The following is a 20389-nucleotide window of genomic DNA, read 5'->3' as shown; positions in this document are numbered from 1 at the left end:
CAACAGCTGTGAGGTTCTTTTGTTTTAATGCTGTGTGCCATCATTAACCTGTCACCTAGCAACATCAGCCACGTGCATTTGTTTTTGTTTGATGTTTTAAGGTAATTTGCATTATTTACCTGCTCTCTTGATTCCATTTGCATAAAAGAAACAGAACACACTGGCATTTTGACTCCCTTTTAGAAATGCCAGAATAAATGATTATTCTATTTAGTATTTCTTTTACCTTCAAATCATCTGCATATTATGTACAATATATAAAGTTAAACATCCGTGACTATATTTTATTTTGTTAATGTTGTTTTTGTGTCGCATGAAAGAAAATTAATAATGTGCATGTGCAAAGGCCTAGTTTCACCTCAAAGTACATAGCATCCCTTTCTTTGCCAAAATATATGTTGTCCAGGGTTGCCAACATAATGCTTTTAAATCAATGAAGAGTATGCAGGTGCTAGCACTTGTCAGAAGAAGGACCTTAGATCTAAGATTTAAAGATATAACCTGACAACGCCACCCAGGACTTCCACCTAGGCAAATACTCTACACTGACCCAATAAAGGACACAAAGTTCCATCCACACACTTTCTCTCTTTAGTCTATATATATATATATATATATATATATATATATATATATATATATATGCATGCTGTTTACATAGCTTAAGCAATTTAAAACTTACTCTGTACCTTGTAGAGCATTTATTTTAAATATTATATAATGTTAGTTTGTAAGCACTGGGTTCATTAATTAATTAATTAATTAATCCATAATCATTATCTGTCATAGTCACTTTCCTTCAGCCAGGTTGGATGGGAGTGTGACTGGCTTGCTTGAATGCCCTCTGCGGTCCCAGCTGCTTAACAGTAAATTTTTAGAAGTCATGCAGCAACTCTCGCCCTACTGTGCTGTGATTGGCTAGTCCTCACTGGCTGTGAGCTTGAGCAGCTGTCTATTGACGCGGTAGATGACCAACCCAAATGCAATCACTGGTTCATTTGGTTTTGGCATGAGAACCATTTGGCAGCGTGAGAGTGTGAGATTGAGAATGAAAGTGTGTGTCACACACCAGAAGTGTGAGAGTTGGCAAACAATGTGTTGTCATTTATGATAGAGCAACATATATAATAATAATAATAATTATTATTATTATTATTATTATTATTATTATTATTATAATCAAAACAGAACATAGTTTTAATGTTGGTGTGTCTGTGCCAATGTAAAGTATAAGTATATTGTTAAGTGTTACCTACACAGTAGAACATTGTATTTTAACAAGCTGATCAATATTGTTCACTTCACCTGTCTGTGGTTTTAATGTTGTGGTTAATTAGTGTAAATGGTGGTGTGGTATGCTCTGCACAGATTTCAATGTGTGTGCACCGAAAGAGTCAGCAACTGGAAACGTGATGTGACTGTTGAAGGGGTGTGTGGGAGCTGTAGAACACTAATGCCTTTACAACTCACAGGTTGAGCAGTCAACATCGCCTTTGCCTTCAGGCAAAACTGTTCACCTGGAATACCCATTAAAGCAGGTAATTGGGAATAAACAGCAAATTGAAACCATTTAAGCAATAAAATGATTCTTTTTTCTTTTTTTCTGTCTTTTCTGTAACATATAGTTAAAACCTTCAGAACCTGGATGACCCTGAACTCAAGTATCAACACCAGTATGCTCATCCACACATATGCAGATATACACACTGTTGCATTGCTATAAAGATTAGATTATGCTTGATTTATTTTGAATTATTAATGATGCACAGTGAACAGAATATTCAGGCCAACATGGCTCTTGTGATGAGATGTCACTTAAAGTTCGTGTAAAGCAGTAATAGTAATGGTGTTCAGAAAAATATGCTACTAACCACTCAGCTAAATTTGAATGGTTACAAAAATCAGCAAATATATAAAATTAGGTTTCAAAATCATGAAAAAATAAGGAGCGCTCTCAGCTCCGAGATGCTGGGGGCATGTTCACTGCAGGTGCTGAAACCATGGCCACTGTTAGCACCCTGCTACTATCCTGTTAGCACTGTTAGCCTGTTGAGCCACCAGAGCTTTTTGTTTTTGTTGATCTAATGGCCTGTCCTAAAGGACTCAAAAAACAAGTCAAATTGTTTATGCAGTTACTGTAATTTCCGGACTATAAGCCGCTACTTTTTTCACACTCTTTGAAACTTGCGGCTTAAACAATGATGTAGCCTGTATATGTACTTTTTTTTTCTTTTTAAATTTAGTGGGTGCGGCTTATAGTCAGGTGCGCTCAATAGTCCGGAAATTACGGTATATTACTGATGTTTATTAAAACAAAGTATAAAGATGTTACACTGATACCAAACTGACTTTTGGGAGGTGGTGGTGGGGCCTCATTCAAAAGTGACAGATTATCAGTAAATTCCCATTGTTTCCGTTCTAAAACTAACTGCGGTTCTTCACAAAATTAATCAGCCTCCTCTTAATGCCTGAAAATTAACGCCTAAAAAAATAGCCTCTAAAAAGTTAAATAAGGTGATGACCGAGCTGTTCTGCAAACTCTGGCAGCCAGGGAGGATGTAGCACAACAGCATAGCTAGCTACAAAGCCTGTAATAGTGGAAAAGAAGAAGCACTGATGCTAATGCAGCTCTGCTATTTATAACGGTTACAGTGTTAGGGGCGGGGTTATGCTGAGTGGTGGCTCCAGGGCATCATCGAGCCAACGTTTCAGACCTGCCCATAAAATCCTCAGAATAAAACTGATGAAAAACTGTAAAACTCCACAATGCAGTACCACAGACTTTACATGTTTTCAAGAACTATTTTCCAATATAAATAACGTGTTTAGAGACACATCTCTGAATTTGCTTTATACCAACTTTAATGATACAGCACTAGACCAAACAAATAAAGGAGATGAGAGGAAACAGCCGTTAAACGTTTGCAACCATTTCTTGCCTCGGCCTTCATGCCCTGCAGATTTTACTAAACTTTTTGTTGGGTGCACTTTCAGTCTTTTCACTTTGGAAGAGTGAGACAAGGACAAGACAAACCTTTATATTTGTTTGTGTTTCCTTGTGTGTGCTTTGCTTTCACTGTTTAGTCAGGTTGATATTGCACTCAGTTGTTAGCTGGCATATATGCTAATTTACTTTATACATACATACATACAGACAGAAAAACAGATGTGAATGCATCATGCACCGTACACTGACAAAAAGGCCAAAACTCCACCTGCCTCTTGTACAGTGTGTTTTGATCACTGTGCTTCACACCTGCTTTAGCTGCTTTAGATGTTTCACCTGCTCAGGTCAGCTTTCACCTTAGATCAGTTTGATCAGTCCCATGGGAGACAGTGGATGTTTGGTTGGTGTTAACAGACTTACTTTCATGCCTGTGAACTGTCTGTGTAAATAAGGCAGCATTAAATTTTATCTATCAGCTAGAATTTATTTCAATGGTCTGTGAATACTAGGTGAGCTACAAGGTCAGGGCCACAGCTTGTCTGGGTTTTGATGGTAAAGTTGCACATCAGCCACCACATTGGACACTAGAGTGTTGTTCCATACACTTCTACCCACTGGCCAGTCATTCAAGTCTAACACAAATTACTCAAAACCAAGATGGCCGACGGATGGCCAGAAATGCTGAGCAGCTCAGGAATATCTTGCCAATCCTTCAAAGAAAAAAAAAAGGTAACATCAAGTAACATCTAAGGAATAATACCATGGTTAAAATTGTCCAAGTATTGATTTTATATTAGGAGCTTTTTTTAATGCCTAAAGAAGAATACAAACACTTGAGAGAAAAATATGGACTGAGGATTTCATAATTCATGCATGAAAGGGTTTAAAAGGAATTATATACTTTCAAATGGGAAGCACAATGGATACACAGGGTCTCAGGTCAAGCATTAGCTACTAGAATCCATACATTTTTCAGCTAGCTTTACCTCTTGTAACCAGAGATTATACATGGCCAAATCAAAAGTGAAGATCAAAGTGCAGAATCTTTTTTCAGTCTGCACTTCTTGTAGATGTATCAGCTGAATTTACTCTGAGATCACCAGAGTCAGCTAGACAACTGGAGTCACAAATCATCATTTGTCATTAGTATCAAGATAAAAAAATCAAATGTAACTTTGTTGTTAATTATTCTATGTGCTGGTTAAGTGTCAATATTTGTCCTGTTTATACAATCACAGCACAGAGTGAACTTTGTGTAAGGTAATGTGTGTTGTCATTGTCATTTCTAGCCCATGTGACTTGTAAAGAGCTTTAAAAACCCAGTAGATATAACTTAGAACTGTTCTGAGATTCTATTGGGATCCAGAAAACATGCTGGTATCATTATCCTCCTGAGAATGTGAGCAGGTTTTTTATTTATATTCAAGTGCATACCAGTCAATTTTTCATTGTGTTACTTAATTTATAGACAAAGAACTACAGTGAACTCATTTGGTGGCAGTGCAATATCTATATCTATATTTGTACAAATGAAACAAACTAACCAGCATTTTTTAAATACACTCTCACACACTCACACAAGCTCTTCCTGCCATTGTTAAACCATTTATTACTTTGTTTCTGCCATAGAAAAATGAGAGAGATGAAAATTCAGTCCAAAAATATAATTCAATTTTTCTTCCTCTAGAGTCATATTCAATTAAACTGCCATTTATATAATTGATGTTGTTTACCAGACCCTCATATTGTGTGTTGTTTAATCTGAAACCACATATTTTTTCATTCCGTCACATGGTCTCTGGACTCAATGCCATTGCACAATAATATAATTTTAGTGAAGGCAGTCATTTGGCCCAAAGGACATGCTGTGCGGTCAGAATGTTGTCTGTCCTTGCTTCACATATAATAGTATCTGAACACTTTTATACAAGATCACCATGGTTATATCAAATATTTTCTCTCAAATATTGTCTCTTTCTCACTGTCTTCTTTGTACACATAATGACAAATGCGAGGCAGTGAAACAGCTGTACTCCTCACCTTTCTATTTAATTTGAACAGAGACAGGAAAACACACAGAAAGGCAATTTAACCCCAGTCCGCAGAGAAACATTAAATTAAACTCTGACTGACATGTTCACTCAGAACCTCTCTCTCATTCTCATGAGAATCCTTGAAAAGTCTACTACACTGCTTCAGTTGAAGTGACAGCAGGTAGTCTCTCTCTCTCAATACAAATAGCAATGTTGCTCTATTAAAAAACATGTCTAAAATGGATACATCACAACATCTTTAGAAAACATTGCTCCGGGAAACACAGTCCAAGCTGAAGTGCAATCAGTAATATCTTACTGGATCTTTTTGCTGAGAAAGACACCAAATTGAGGAAATTGTAGTAAGCTGACTAATCATGAGGAAAATAATTAACTAATTAAGTGTATTTCTGGTTTTGGGCCTTGTTAATTACAGACTTCTTAAATCTTACAAATGGAATATTTTCAATAAACACCTGGTATGGCAATACCTATATTTCCTCTCTAAACCCAAACCTTTGGCTACAATTAAGTTTCCTTTTTTGATCACGCCACACTCTGTCTTTCTTGCTATAACCCGAGAATTAATCTGGTCCGCCATCGTGAAGGATGCTCCAATGCCCTTATATTAGCTTAGAGGATCAAGGAGCAAAGATACAAGAGACCATCCTTCACAAAAATCTTAATTGGAAATCTGTTAGTGATTGGACATTGCAGCTTTTTGGTATGCTCAAAGAGTGAAATATTTCATGAAAATCCGTGGAGTAATTTCTCTGTGCCACCTTATAGTGTAACCAGGCCTGTATTCCCAATATTTAGTTAATAGTTAATAGTTTAGTTTTTTTTGTTTTTGATCCACTGTTAAAAAGTGTCTGTGTTAATTGTAGGGTTAACAAATGACTTTTATCACTCATCAAAGTGGTTTTTCTTTTCGATAATACTGTATGATAGACCTTGTTTTTTACAGCTCAACATCCACATAATGAAATGATAATTTCATTATAGACAAATTACTTTGTCATTTAGTATATATGTCTCCTGGGCCGTAACAGTGAGATACATTTACAGCAAATCTCTAAAACTTTTAGGCTACTACATTTCTACAAATTCTGAGAATCCTAATAACATCTTAGCTGTATTAAAACAAAAATAATATAATAATAAATGCAAACACAAATCATAAAGAGTAGATCCGTATTTTAGTAAAAAACAACAACAACAAAAAAAAAAACTATGAACACAGATTACCGTTTTTGTGTGTGTGACTACACAGATGTTTGTAAAAATATATTTTCAGAGAAAATATGCAGAGACGAATATTTCACATTTTGTTTTGTCATGTGGGATGACATTAGTAAAGAAAACATAGGACTGGAAGTGGTTTACTATGCGCGCTTATTATTACTTGGGCAGGGCATGACATTATCTCAACAATAAAAAGGCAGAGAGAAGGCATCAAGAGGCACTCCACAGCTGTGAACACCAAGTGATCCAGCTGTGTCTCTTTCTTTTTCTTCAAACCACTGTTCAGGAGATCTCAGTTCCCAAAAAATATGTTTCAAGTCCTCTCCCTCCAAATGTTTTCTGCATCTCTCCCTCTCTTCTCAGTAGGAGGAACTGAGGCATGAGGAAAACAGTGAGGGAAGCATGGTATTTAGCCATACAGATCTGACTTGTCAAATTAATAGCATTAGCCATGGCTGCATTCCATCTTCATGTCAGTTCCAGGGTCCTGGGTTACTGAGCGTCCTCAGTGTAACAGGGCTGTCATTAAGTGTTTTTGGACCAAACACTTCTGGGGACTCCCTGGAACTGCTCACTGGGGAGCTCCAGCAAGAACGACCTTTTTCTCTGTTTGCATTCACACTACCAATAAGAATGCTGATGTGAAATAAGCCAGCCTCTGGACATCTCAGTGTTTTGTTCCTTTTTTATGAGTTACAAACTGCTACAAGCTGTTGTTTACATGGCTAACATTTTACACAAGGCCACATGAGTTTCACTTCTGGTCCAGCTGTATAAAATCTGTGGCTCTGGAGGGTGCTTTCCAAAGGGCCAGAAAATAACCAAGCCACTAGTCAAGTTACCATGCAATTTATGCATGTTTCAGTCCACTACTTTTATATATTATATTTTAATATTAGGAGTTGGTGTATCAAAGATAGAGTTGATGATGTAGGTTCTCCAGTTAGATGCTGGAATACCACTGAAGAAGAAAGCAGTGCAACAAGATGATGTAATATAAAGAGTGCAGGTTAAATCCCAAATCAATGAAGTCATGTTTCTTTATCACTCAATTTGAGTTCCATCCTTCATATACCTCCATATTTTCTACTTCAGCTTAGCTTTACATTAGAGACATTAGACATTAGAGTTAAAAATGTGTGTGAGAGGTAAAACACATAAAACACATTTATTGTGACTTAATGTTTATAATGGAAAACCTGTGGATTTAAGAGTTGTGGGTATTTCTTGGGCAGGTAGAATGAAAGATGCTATCAGGTTGCATTATGGGAAATGTATGACTCTGTGTACATCCCCACTAATACATTTTAATTTTCAGACAGTGATTTCAAATTTAACCTATCTCTGTGCAGAGGAGTGTTTTAGCTCCTTATCAGAAATAATCTGTGTCCATACTAACACACCTGAAAATGCACATCACATTACATGACATGCGCATGTCAGTGTAAACAGGAAGCAGATTGTCTGTTCTGCAATTGGCTGCAATTAGTTGCAGAAAATACTATGAACGAGGAACAGCAATGGTCAAAGACCAGAGACCAGACCTTCTCTGTAAATAACACAAGTATAAAGTGAATCAGGGAAGGACATGTTGGAACTGATAACGCATGATTCATACTAAAACAGGATCAGCAGTTTTTTCAAAATGTTGCAACAGTGTTGTGTGTAAACTGACTTTTGCCACTTTTTCAAATCATTTTTTTTTTTATTTTTTTACAGATCTTATGGAAGCAAATGCCACCTTAAAAGAAATGATGTGGCAATGTTGCCTCTGATGATTAATTCAAAAGCATGTCTCCTTCCACAAAATATGTTTGTATACTCATTCCTCACATCTTTTCCCTGCATCTCTCTCACTTCTGAAACTGGGAGAGACTGGAGTCGTGAAGATAAGAGAAATAAGAAATGATAAAAGCAGAGAGAAATGACAAGTAACAAGAGGAAAATACCAAGGGTGCATCTGAATCCCATTGATTGCGTCCATGTTTTCCTCACTTGCATCCTTGTAACTCCCCACTGAGAAGCAAGGGAGAGTTTCTGCTCAAAATGAAATGTTAGACAAACATTGTCAGATGCATGCAACAACTTTACTTTGCATTTATACTGTGACCAGATCACTCCAACCACAGATACAGTAGTACATGGACTTCACTGTTCAGACACTGTACACGAGCTGTTTCTACTGGCAGCAATGTTTTTTTTTAATTATTTGCAGCTACATTAATTGATATTCTATTAGCAAGATGATTATTTAATAACCCAGATTATGAATCATAATTTTATAGACTCCCTGCCTCAAAATACAATTTGAGTCAAATGTGACTGAATGGAAATGACACTAATAGATAATTACAGTGTTTCTTCTTTCATAACATTATTGCTCTTCCAGGCAATAATTAAATCCATGGCAGATCATGAAAGTAAAATCTTTCTGATAAATGTTGTTTTGTGATTCCTTTGTTGATCAGATCATACACAGAACACAGATCTTATAACTTGTGAGCCAGAAACAAATCAAATCTAAACAGTAGGGTTAATAATGCACCTGAGTTCTGTAATTTGTCCCTGTATAAGCAGACTCATCAGTTGCAGCTGTGTCCTATCACTAACAGCTTTCTGATAAAGGGGTGTGTTGGTCTGTGAAGGTTGATCTCCTGTATCCTCCCTGAAGATCTCTCCCTAATCCTTGGTCCTCAAGGCATAAATAAGAGCACTGGAACGACCTTTGTGATGGCAGACTACATTGGGTCATGACAGGAACGAGGAATGATCAAAATAATGGAATTGGGATTTGCCTCAACTGTATATACATAGACTAATGAGTCAGTGAGACGCAGCTGTGGAGGCAGGGATGATGAGGTGAAAAGCAACAAGTGTGAAAGAAAAGAATGAGACTGAGCACCTGGTGGACAGGAAGGTATGACTGATTTTGAAAACACAGACGATGTCATTTTAACCTGCTGATGAGTGAAAACTCAAAATCAAATGCAGTATTTTAGCTTGTTCATTGCCCATAGTGACATTAATTTCCCAAATGTGACAACCAAAGTAATGAGCTGTATGTCCTTGTTTTTCTCCTATTCTCTATGAAATGGAAAGAAATCCTAGTTCCATTTAATATAATAATTCATTAGATTTATGAGCCTTAAATAACAAACTGCAGTCTGTGAGTGTTTGCATGCTCCAGTAGAGAGCCTATTTATCTCTTCCTCTGGCACACTGCTCCCATAATTGCCATGACCCGGTTCTTCATGTCTAAATAAATATCTATCTCACTTTCCGCTGGGAATAATCCAAATATTTGCATTATGCTGACACTGTTTAGACCAAAGTCTCCACACAGGCTATATGCCACGTGTCATGGTGTTTTATAATTGCATACAGAAACAATCACTGATGTAAATGCACCTGGGTCTTGTCTAGTGTCATCTCTGACATCCACAAAGCAGGAGAACTACATACATTCAATACATACAATAAATACTAAGGACATGCTCGGATTAAATTAGATTTCAGGTCACAGAATGATTAGATTAGATTAGATAGATACTTTATTAATCCACACGGGAAATTCACAGTTCCAGCAGCATCAACAAACTTTAGATAAAAGGTTGAAGGCATGAGAATAATAATAAAAACACTGCTAATAAAAAACACAGTGAAGTATGTATGTTGACAGATGCAGGGATATTTCTAGTCTTATGAGCCACTATTAGGTAGTGATGTAATGTAACCTTACAGTAAACCTAAGCATTTTGAAAAATTAAGATTTCCCTCACTGTAAAATTGTAGTGATATATTTCTTCCCCCAGATCAACAGCTGAAATGCATAATAACACCAGACTTAGCTTGTAAAACATTTCATTTAGAAAACTCATCTAACCTGCTTTTGACAAACTGAGGTGAGGCTAATACTAGCCTCATCTAATTTTTTTTTCACCTTTAGGACTAAGGTGTTTTGTTTTCTAAGTATAGTTTGACATTTTGGTAAAGTTGCTAATTTGCTTTCACTCTCCACTCTTATGTCTGTCCATTAACTCTGAGGTAACAGCCAGCAGGAAGTTATCTTAGCTTAGCATAAAGACTAGAAGCAGGGGGAAAACAGCTGGAATGGCTTTGTCCAAAGATAAAAAAAAAATGACTCCAGCATTTAAAGCTCACAAAGTAACATCTCTACTTTTTAAATTTGTACAAAAACTAAATTTATAAGTATGGTTTTATGGGGTGTTGTGTTATTTGACTGTTTGAGTTCAACTGCTTTAAATGTCCTGAAGAAGACACCCTCTAATTCCTGACATTAGATCTGATCATCATCATTCATAATATTTGACTGCATTATATGTTGCATTAAGATTTTTAGATTCATGATGATGAAGCGGTCTTTACAATGCACCAATAATTGGTTTGGTCGTTCATGCAGGCTGCATCAGGGCTTCCTGCTCCTACAGATGGCAGCCAGCTATGTTGGCATACCCGTAGCAACTGTAGGGAGATTCTTTCTGACACTGAACAGATGAGATGTCGCCCATCGTTACTGGCTTTAGGCCTGATTTACTGTGATTGATGAAGTGTTTATTTGTCCTGTAATCGGACTGCTGTGATACTTGAGTATTTCTGCAATATATACCCACAGCACTTTTCCATTGGGAGTAGCGCGTTATAGGACAGTGATTTTTTTCCCCTCAAACTTGCACCAAATGTGCAGTGCAATTTACAAAGAATCTTGCATGTAAAATTTAGAAGAGACCTGGCTTTCTCTATTCTATTGCAAAGAAATAGCCAACCACCACTATGTGAACAAGTGTGAGGTGAGGAATCAAAATGTATTTATGTGCACACTGGTGTGACAGTGATCATGTTAGACAGTGATCTTGTTAGAACAGTTGTCATCAGGTGCCTTCATTATGCAGTTATGTACCTCAAAAAAGTCATCAAACATCTAATAAACAGAGGGGTTTCCAGGCAGCACATTACTTCAGTGAATACACTCTGTTGCTCTCCAGCAGGCTCGTACAGATTTTGTCTGTGAGGCCAAGGCTCCATTTGTCACTGAGTTCAGCTACTGCTGTTCTGGGGATGTAAACATAACAGAGGCTCTGTTCTGCCTGTGATCCAGCAAAGTCTGCACTGGTTTCTTTGAAGAGGAAAACAATCAGAGGGAGACTGGATCTACTGTAGCCAAGAAGGAAGTTTAGAAGAAGAGTCCTGACTGTCACATCAGAGAGATACATGTAAAACAACACTGAGTTTTAGCAGGCACCCAGAGATGTTGTTTAAAGTTTTCAACATGTTTATTTAATTACCATGCAGAGTTATTAGGATAGAGCTTATCAGCAGAGCTTGTCAACAACTCGTTTCATTGACGTTCAATCTAGTGCTTTCATTTTTTTGGTCAATACTCAGTTGCTGTGCAACACTTTTTTTTTAGCTACTGTAAGCAACATCTGTTGTCGTTTCTGGCCTATGCTGCATTAAACACTATGTTTCCAAAATTTCTGGCAATAGCAGGTGGTGAAATGAGTCATTGCTCTCCTTGGTAAATGCAGTGACTGGTAGGGACATGTCCTGTGTAACAGCAGCAGGCAAAGGGTTTATGACAACAATGCCACTGCTGTGAGATGGAGATAAAGGCTACCAATTCTCATGACCTCAGTCTCATCAGGTAATGGTACAGAATGAAGTATGAAAGCATATTTTAATTAATTTGGAAATTACATTACTAAATTAGATTGGACAAATTATTTTTAAAAATGTAACCAATATTGAAAATGATCGTTGGAGTTATGAGAATGTGAATTAATTGAATTAATTAAAGACTTCATCCAAATAAAATGAAAGTAATTGAGCCGAGATGCCTCTATGAAAATGACAAACTACGACAATGAAGGATTATTTCTGACCATTTTGGGATCTTTATGAATGCATCTGAATGAAAACCTACTAATAATAGAGCCCTTACAAATGGGTCCCCTTATGGTTCTCTCTATTTCTCTTTACTGGCAGCTGGAGGCCAACTCTCTCCATCCACAGGACAGATGCCTTTGATCGAGAACTGAGAGAGAGTATCAAGGCAAAATATGTACAATCCTATTTGTCCATGTTGTGTTTCAACAAGAGACCCTGATGTATAATGGGGAGGTCGTGAATTTAACTCTTTCTTGCAGGAACATCAACCCCATGGTTCTGCCTAAAGCCTGGATTGTGAAGGTGGAGGCTGTCATCGATAGTAATGCACACTTCTCCAGAATACAGCATCAGGTGAGGCTGTCATATCCTCTTCCAGCTCTGTTTGATGTGTCACCAGGAAAGAGTTGGGTAATATTCAGGTGGTGAACAAACACCTGCATTAACATGCATATCACACTCTTGAACAAGCAAACATAAAGTTGAGCTCATACTAGTCTAACAGAACACACACACACACATCAGTTATCATTTCACCTGAGCTATTGGAAGCATCTTCAAACTGAGTTCTGAATGTGAGTCAGCTTCACACACAGGACATCCATGTGGACCTTAATGATTGTTATTCTGAGTGCTTGACAGAAATAGAAATAGAAAAGGGACATGTGGCTTAATGTTATGTATATGTCGGGATATAATGTGGGGGCGCTGGGTTTACAGAGTTAGCCCTCAGTCTCCCATCCATGGTGCTGTTTAGTGCTGTTTGTGTTTTTTTCAGCAATCTGTCTGGTCAACCAGTACAATGGAGGAGTCATTAGTCTGTAACATTATATTCCATTTCAACATTGTCGTCTGTCCCAGCAACACAGCCTCACAATCTTGGAGCACTTAGGGAATAACTTAGCTTTGCCTGTATAACTCAATTTAATAAAACCTTGTGAATGTCTAGTTTGAACCATGATCATGGTTATATACAAGGTCTGGTCAAAGAGTTTAGAGACTGACTTATAACAAACAAAAACCTGAATCCCCATCAATCCCATCTGCTTCAAAGTAGTCACCTTGTGCAGTGATATACTGCTTCCAGTGCTCCTGCCACACTTGGAATGCTCTCTGGAAGTCCTGTTATGTAAGCACCTCAAGTACCATTTGCAACTCATGCTGGCTCTCCCTCACTATGTCAAAACAGTGATCCTTCAGCTTGAATTTCATTTATGGAGAGGAAGAAGTCACAGGAAGCCAGATCCATTGAGCAGGACGGGTGGGGAGCAACTATTGAATTGGTGCGCCCAAAAAACTTTTTTGCATTTTCAATGAGCTGCGAGTGGGTGCCCAATTGCCACAGTTCAGGTCAAATGATGAATGTCCTCCCACAGATGCCTCAGAATGCTCTTGACCTGTGATGCCTTCCAATGCAAAGACTGCTCTTTGGTCTTGGGGTTGCAGCCATAGATCCAGCTCTTGTGACTGGTGATGATCTAGTCACAAGAGATCATTAGGCTGGGGGCATCCCATCGCCGAATGGGTAGGGTGCGTGCCACGTGGGCCTCTGTGCTCCGAGCGGCTGGTCCCTGGTTGGACTCCAGATCCGGGAAGACCTTTGCTGCGTGTCACTCCCCTACTCTCTCTCCCCGTTTCCTGTCTCTCTCTACTGTCACCATCAATATATATATATATATATATAAAAGAGGTCATTAGGCCTGTTGACAGACATACTCGCAGACTTTGACACAGTGCTTCTTTTTCTCCATAGTGAAATTGTAAATGCACTTTTTGATTGCACTGTCGCAGGCCTAAGGTCCTCACACACCTCACACAGTGCCAAAGGGATAAAATGATGAAAGAGCTCATGCATGTTTTAAAGCTTCAAACAGGCTTATAGTGTTACAGATCTTTATTTAAGTTTATCTGGTTTTATGGTCCTGTGCATAAGAACTGGTATTTTGAAAGCCTGACATTTCATGTCAAAGAGCTGTTTTTACATTGTGTGTATGCTTGTGTGTTTGTTAGACTATTTGCACAGCCTAAAAGAAATTTTGCACTGTGGCCTATCATTACTGACACCACAGGTGTAAACTAAATCATAATTATCAGACCTGAGTGTGGCACTTTAAATAATCTAACATTACAAATACAGAATTAGATTATTCTTGCAAGAATTAAATTGTTTCAAGGAAAATTACTGATACTTCTAACAATACTAATGATATATGAATTGCTTATAATTTGCCCAGTTGTCAAGATGCTTGCAACACACAATGACAGCAACAATTCAACCTATCAGAAAAGTAATATTGTAAAAGTCATTCTCCCCTGGATGAATTGGTCACTTTGCAGTTTAAACCCATCCTGCTGCAACAACATGCAGCAACAACATGACCCTGTGCTACCTAAGCAGAGACTCCTGCACAGCAGGAGACCACTCAACAACAACAACCGCAAACAAGCTCCCAGGTAATACAGGCCAAGGTAATTGCACACAGCAGCACCAAGTCAAACCCACAGCATGTAAAATGTAAATGTACTGGAAATATCTGAACTGACTGTCAACTGCAGTGAGTTAACTTCATTTTCAGTTTGCTCAAATCCTGCAAACACAAATGCAAGGGTTTGTGGGTCCATGGTTGTCAATCACTTCATAGCTGATAATCCATAAGAGCAAAGACTACGTTATCAGCAGAACTAAGATGCATATGAGCAGCTGCCGTACTGAATTTCCACTGTGTGTGAAGACGATGTGGATCCTAACATTAATGGAACATATTCACATGTTGGGCAACTCAACGGTCTGTTGCTGTGGCTTGTTACCCCTGCTGAGGGAAGACCCTTCCCTTTTGTTTGTAATTCAGTCAGTGTAAAGCTGCGCTAACATATAACCACACAGTCAAAACTGAAAGAACTCGAAAAAGGTTCAAATGATAACATTTTTGCATCCCAGGAGAGACTGGCTTTTTGAGGGTTTTAAGAGGTTAATTTGCAGATGTTTTGCATTATTTATATGTGCAATTTAGAGTACAGCTTTATGCATAGGACTGCAGTTGAATTAAAGACTGCTAGCTAGCTGCAGTGGGAACTGAACTCCTCACCCAGACAGTGTTAGCGCCATGCTCCTTGTCTTAATCTACACATGATCGGCCCCCTACTTCTCCTCCCTCTCTCTCTGACCTCTTCATCTTTCCCCTTCATTTCAGTTTTCTCACACACACAGACAGACACACACACACACACACACACCATCTCTCCCTTCAGTGTCACCCTGTTGTCAAAACAGCCAGAGTTATTTGGGGACCCTCCATAACAGCGGGTCACCTCCAGAACCAGCTTATGCTCTGTCTTTCAAATAAACATGTACTGTACAGTATATTCACAAACAAACACACACACTTAAAAAATGTTATGGGAACAATTTGATTGTTTCCTCTTTGTCAGTGTGCGTCATACAAAGTCTCCAGATTCTGTCCCAATATATTTACTGTTCTGGTCTATACATTAAGTGGAAAAAATAACAGTAAGTCTTATGTGATTTCTATAGGGTAGGACCTCTGGTGTGGGAAAATGTTTCCAGACTATTTGCAGCAGCCTGGCTCATGACTGCCAATATCCTCAAAGAAAGCATTAGAAGATAAGAATTGTTAACCTTGGCACTGCTTCAGATAGTTATTGTCACACAGGAGTGATGAATAGAAGAGAAAAAACAGTAAAAGAAAAAGGAGAGACATGCAAGGACAAAGAAGAGACAAGAAAAACAGATAAGGAAAAAAAATCAGTGTGATGTTGAAAAGCAGGAGAGAGTAAAACCAGTCACTGTGGACGCTGCAGCAGAAGATCATGATGATGCTGATCATTATGATTACACAAAAGCTGAAAACATACATTCACAGATACACACCAGCTGACGGCACATCTCCTTTTGCTTTTGTCTCACGCCACAGAACACTTCATATTATTATTTGCAATTTCTCACAGTGCAAATCACTGACACCAAGAACACCAAGAACTGTTGGCCTTGGAGATGCCAAGTATGTGCATTGTAAACAAAGCCAGGGAGATTGACCTAATCATTTATACGACCCCACGACCTGCAGAGCAATACCATTTATCTTGGGGAACAGTGGGGACAGCCATGAAAAATAGCCTTTTTTGTTAGAGTGGGCTGCTGAGTATTATATGCATCTGTCTCTTTGTTTCTTGCCCACACACTTGCAGATGACTCACCCTCTTTACTTTGAGCCCCATGTCCCCTTACCATAAGGCTGCAACTAATGATTATGTTCTTTACTAATTATTTTCTTGTTTAAGCCATCCTTCATTTGGTCAATAGAGTGAGAGAAAATTGTTAAATAAAACTGCCCATCACAATTTTCCAGAGTCCAAGGAGCCCTATTTTGTGCCCTTACTGGATGTATTATCATTACGTTCTGGTTGCACAGCTCAAAGCATCATATTTTTTGAAAAATAAATATCCTCTTTGAAATACCTAGAAGGTCTGTTCTTAAAGTATTTTCAGAGTCTTCAAAGACTCCCCGAACCATCTGGATGAAAAAAAAAATTTAGTCTGCTGCTCAGTGACAACTCTTTTCTCAAGGTGCAAGTATTTTTCTAATCCAGATGGCCAGCAAGAAATTACACGTCCTTGATATGATAAATAGGAAAACAGATGAATTAGATTAAAAGTAGAGATATCAAACCATACAAGTAAGTTGAAAAGTAAGTTGAAAGCCAGTTTAAAGGGGTGTCAGTATAAACCAAATTTATAACAAATGCAGTAAAAAACAGTTGATTGTGGTTCACAATGTGCAAACTGAGAATGGAGGTATGTTATTTTTGGCTACCCTCTTTGTTTCGATATGGAAGCGGAGTTGCTACTGAGGAAACATATGACTTTTTTTATGAGCTGTCCATCAGACATTTTATACTGTATATATATATTTTATCGAGATGGTTAGAAGACTCTTTGAGGAAGCACTTTCAGATCAATGGTGCTGTCAAACAATCCTCTGTTGTGACCAAAGAGTATTCCTAATTTTTAATATGAGATGGATAGCCTCACCTCTGCTCTCTGACAAACAGTCCAAAGCCCAAAGATATTCACTTTACTATAAGAAAACAAAACAAACAAAAAAAAGGGCAAAAAATCCCCACATTTAAGAGCTGGAACCACCAAAGCTTTTTTTCTGAAAATGTCTCCATTGATCATTCGATGATCACACCAGATACAAATAAATTTAATGCTACTCAATTAATGGATTAATCACTAATAGTCCAAATCTGCATGCACTTCATATAAAACGGAACTGAAAACATCACACCTGTAGCACCCTGCAGTTTGCACACTCTGTTGTAGCAGTTTATGATCTTTTTTCCTATGATTTCAGTGATTTGCTCCGGCAACAAATGTTTTTTTTCTTCCTGATATTAACTACTGGTAATCACAATGACAATATCCTGTGTGTTCAGCATCTTTTTGTGATTGATTTGGCAGAAACAAGTCTCATGTTGTTGATGATGGTGCAGATCTACCTTCTTCATTTCCTCGAGGAAATGAACTTGCAATGAAATTCACTAACAAAACGCTAGGTTCATTTGTTTTGATATACTGAATTAAAGCCTAAATAGCTTGATAAAACTAACGTGATGATGATTTCGTTTCTTTTTGTAGTTTCCAGTGAAAATCAGTAGATTTAGTAGAATTTTGGACACACATTCGCGCGTAAAGCCCTATAGTTTGTCAAGCGATATGGCACACATGTATGTACATGTAAAAGAAATAAATAAAAAATAAAAATCACCCCAACATGAACCTCACGCTTTCATTAACATTTTCAACTTTAATTCGTGTCGGTGCGTAAATGTGGCAGCGATGGAAAACGTGTGCGTAAAGCCTCTACACAAACCAGCGACAAGACACTTTTTTTTTACACCCACCTGAAGAACAGTCTTCATGGTGACAGGGGAGACGATGGTGGTACATATCTTCTCGCCTTTACGCATCACCTGGCCCATGGTGAAGAGCATCGGCATGGCGAGCGCAAAGGACGCGAGCCACATGGCGCTGATAAGCTTCTTGGTGCGGCTGCGGGACATGATGCTCTTGGCTTTAAACGGGTGGCAGATGGCCATGTAACGTTCAACGCTCAGGCTGGCGATGTTTAGCGCGGTGGCGTAGGAGCAGCTGTCCCGGAGAAAGTAGTAACCCCTGCACACTGCATCCCCGAATACCCACGGGTGGTGGAACCAGATGAAGTTGTAAAGCTCGATGGGCATGGAGAGGACGAGGATCAGTAGGTCGGACACGGCGAGGCTGGCCAGGTGGTAGTGCACGGTGCTCTGGAGGTTCTGCAGAGTCTTTTTGGTCAGCAACGTGTACAGGGTGATGGAGTTCCCCAGAGAGCCCACGGCGAAAAGAGCCGCGTATATAACAGTAACTATCACCTTGGAGTAAACGTCCGTGTTGACTTCCAAGTCTTCCTCGTCCGTTTTGGGAGCGGCAGTGCTGTTATCGAATGGAGACAGTGAGTTATTCCCAAAGAGTCTCTGCGCCAGCGCGCTCCAGTCGGACAAATCGTGCCCCGAGAGGGTGAAGTTTAAATCCATTGCGCCTTTATGTGAGAAAGCATAAAAACAGAAAATATGACTGTTCAAACTGAGCAGACATTTGTTGATTTCCACTTGGTCATCAAGTAGAGAACGGGTTCCACCTCTGGAACTCGGAGGAGAGCAGCTTTAGTATTTGACAGGAGGCGTGCTCGCTATTGGCGCTGCTGCGATGACGCACAGTCATCCATTCAGTGAGTATTTTGTCGCTTCATGTTTCACCTTGGAAACCAAAAATAAATCGAATATTTCACATCCTTTTTAGATTTCTTAGATTATTTTTGTTTTGACCCTGATCCCCCCCCCTCTCTCTCTGGTGCGTGCATCAGACTTCTCTTTTCCTCCTCTCCTCCCCAGACACAGAAGTGCAAAGAAATAATGTTAGGCGACAGCTGGAGATCTCACTACAGTGTATTACATCGTGTTCAAGATTGCAGTTAAGATTGTGTCTTCAGCGCTAACGATCCAGTCTCAGCGTGGAGGAGTATTATCACTGGACAGGCAGAGAGGAAATGTCACTCTCTTGGTTACTTCGCAACAGCCGCCACTGTAAGGAGCAATGTAGCAAAATAGGTCTGCCTCCCTCTCTCTAACACACACATACACACACACCCACACACACAGAGAGAGAGAGAGAGAGAGGCACAAACACGCAAAGCTTTATACACAGTTTAACAGCCAGTGGATCATCTAAAGAAGTTACTGATGTTATGTTTATACATATCATTTCAATTCTTTTAGTGGGCATAATTCAGCCATGGAGTATATGTGTAATATGTGTGTGTTTATGTATTGTGGTGTAATATCGTTCTACATGGCATCAACAACCTGCTCCTAACATTCTTCAGACTGTGAGGAAGTGCCCTTCCTGTTGAATAGGAAATCTCTCTGTGTCCCTGACCCCAGGGCCAAATGTCTCTGCCACAGTTCAATGTGTTTGGCTGACAGGGTGTCACAGAGGAATAAAACTATACAGCATTACTTATAATAACTGTCACATGGTTACACTTTGGCCAGTTTCCAGTTGCAGTTAAGTGGATGTACAGTACATACTTAAATATGATGTTTACTGTGAGATGGGATGTGTTTTTTTAACTAATGCTTTTCCCTTATCTCATCCACTTCCCCAAGGGATGAATGGGATGTTGGACAGTTAGGTTAAAAATGAGAGGAGAAAAAAAATTATTTTCCTGTTCATGTAGATTCAAGTAAAATTTAGTTGGAGTAAAGTTAAATGCTGCATCAAATGGTATTCTTTTCACGCAAGCTTTTTAAATTTTCTTTAACTTTAGTAGCAAATTCACATTTCATGACCCATAAAATAAAACGAGATCAACAAATGTACATGATGATTTATGAATAAAATACAGAAGAAGAACCCAGTGCACATTGGTTGATCAGTGATGCTGTGTATCTGGTCGACATGGTTCAGGTCAGACAGCAAAACTGAAAGTGAAATAATAAGAATTAAATAAAATCGTTATTAAATTGATGTGTATATATCCTCCAAATATAGATATCTATGATATCTATGTATGAGTAGGCTCCTGTTCATGTTTGGACCTAGCTTCAAAAACCCTCAAAATATACAACATAGTTGTAAGATGACTCATCTTGATTAATAAATCTTAACAGATATTTACTCTGAAGGCCACTGCCACATATG

At 38.6% G+C, this 20389-nt stretch overlaps 1 protein-coding gene across 1 annotated transcript in view; it reads right to left on the bottom strand.

Annotated features, from left to right (window-relative positions):
* Positions 1 to 19229, bottom strand: part of ntsr1 (neurotensin receptor 1 (high affinity)) — a 47536-nt gene extending 28307 nt beyond the window's left edge. The window contains exon 1 of the mRNA XM_018679123.2: positions 18055 to 19229. Coding sequence (XP_018534639.1) covers positions 18055 to 18723 — 669 coding nt within the window. The 5' untranslated portion in view covers positions 18724 to 19229. The remainder of the gene's footprint in view (positions 1 to 18054) is intronic.
* Between the last annotated feature and the right edge of the window lie 1160 nt (positions 19230 to 20389).

The sequence above is a fragment of the Lates calcarifer genome, linkage group LG6 (genome assembly GCF_001640805.2).
Source record: "Lates calcarifer isolate ASB-BC8 linkage group LG6, TLL_Latcal_v3, whole genome shotgun sequence".
In the NCBI taxonomy this organism is placed as follows: domain Eukaryota; kingdom Metazoa; phylum Chordata; class Actinopteri; family Centropomidae; genus Lates; species Lates calcarifer.
Note: the sequence above shows the minus strand (reverse complement) of the source record. Positions and strands in the feature narration are given on the sequence as shown.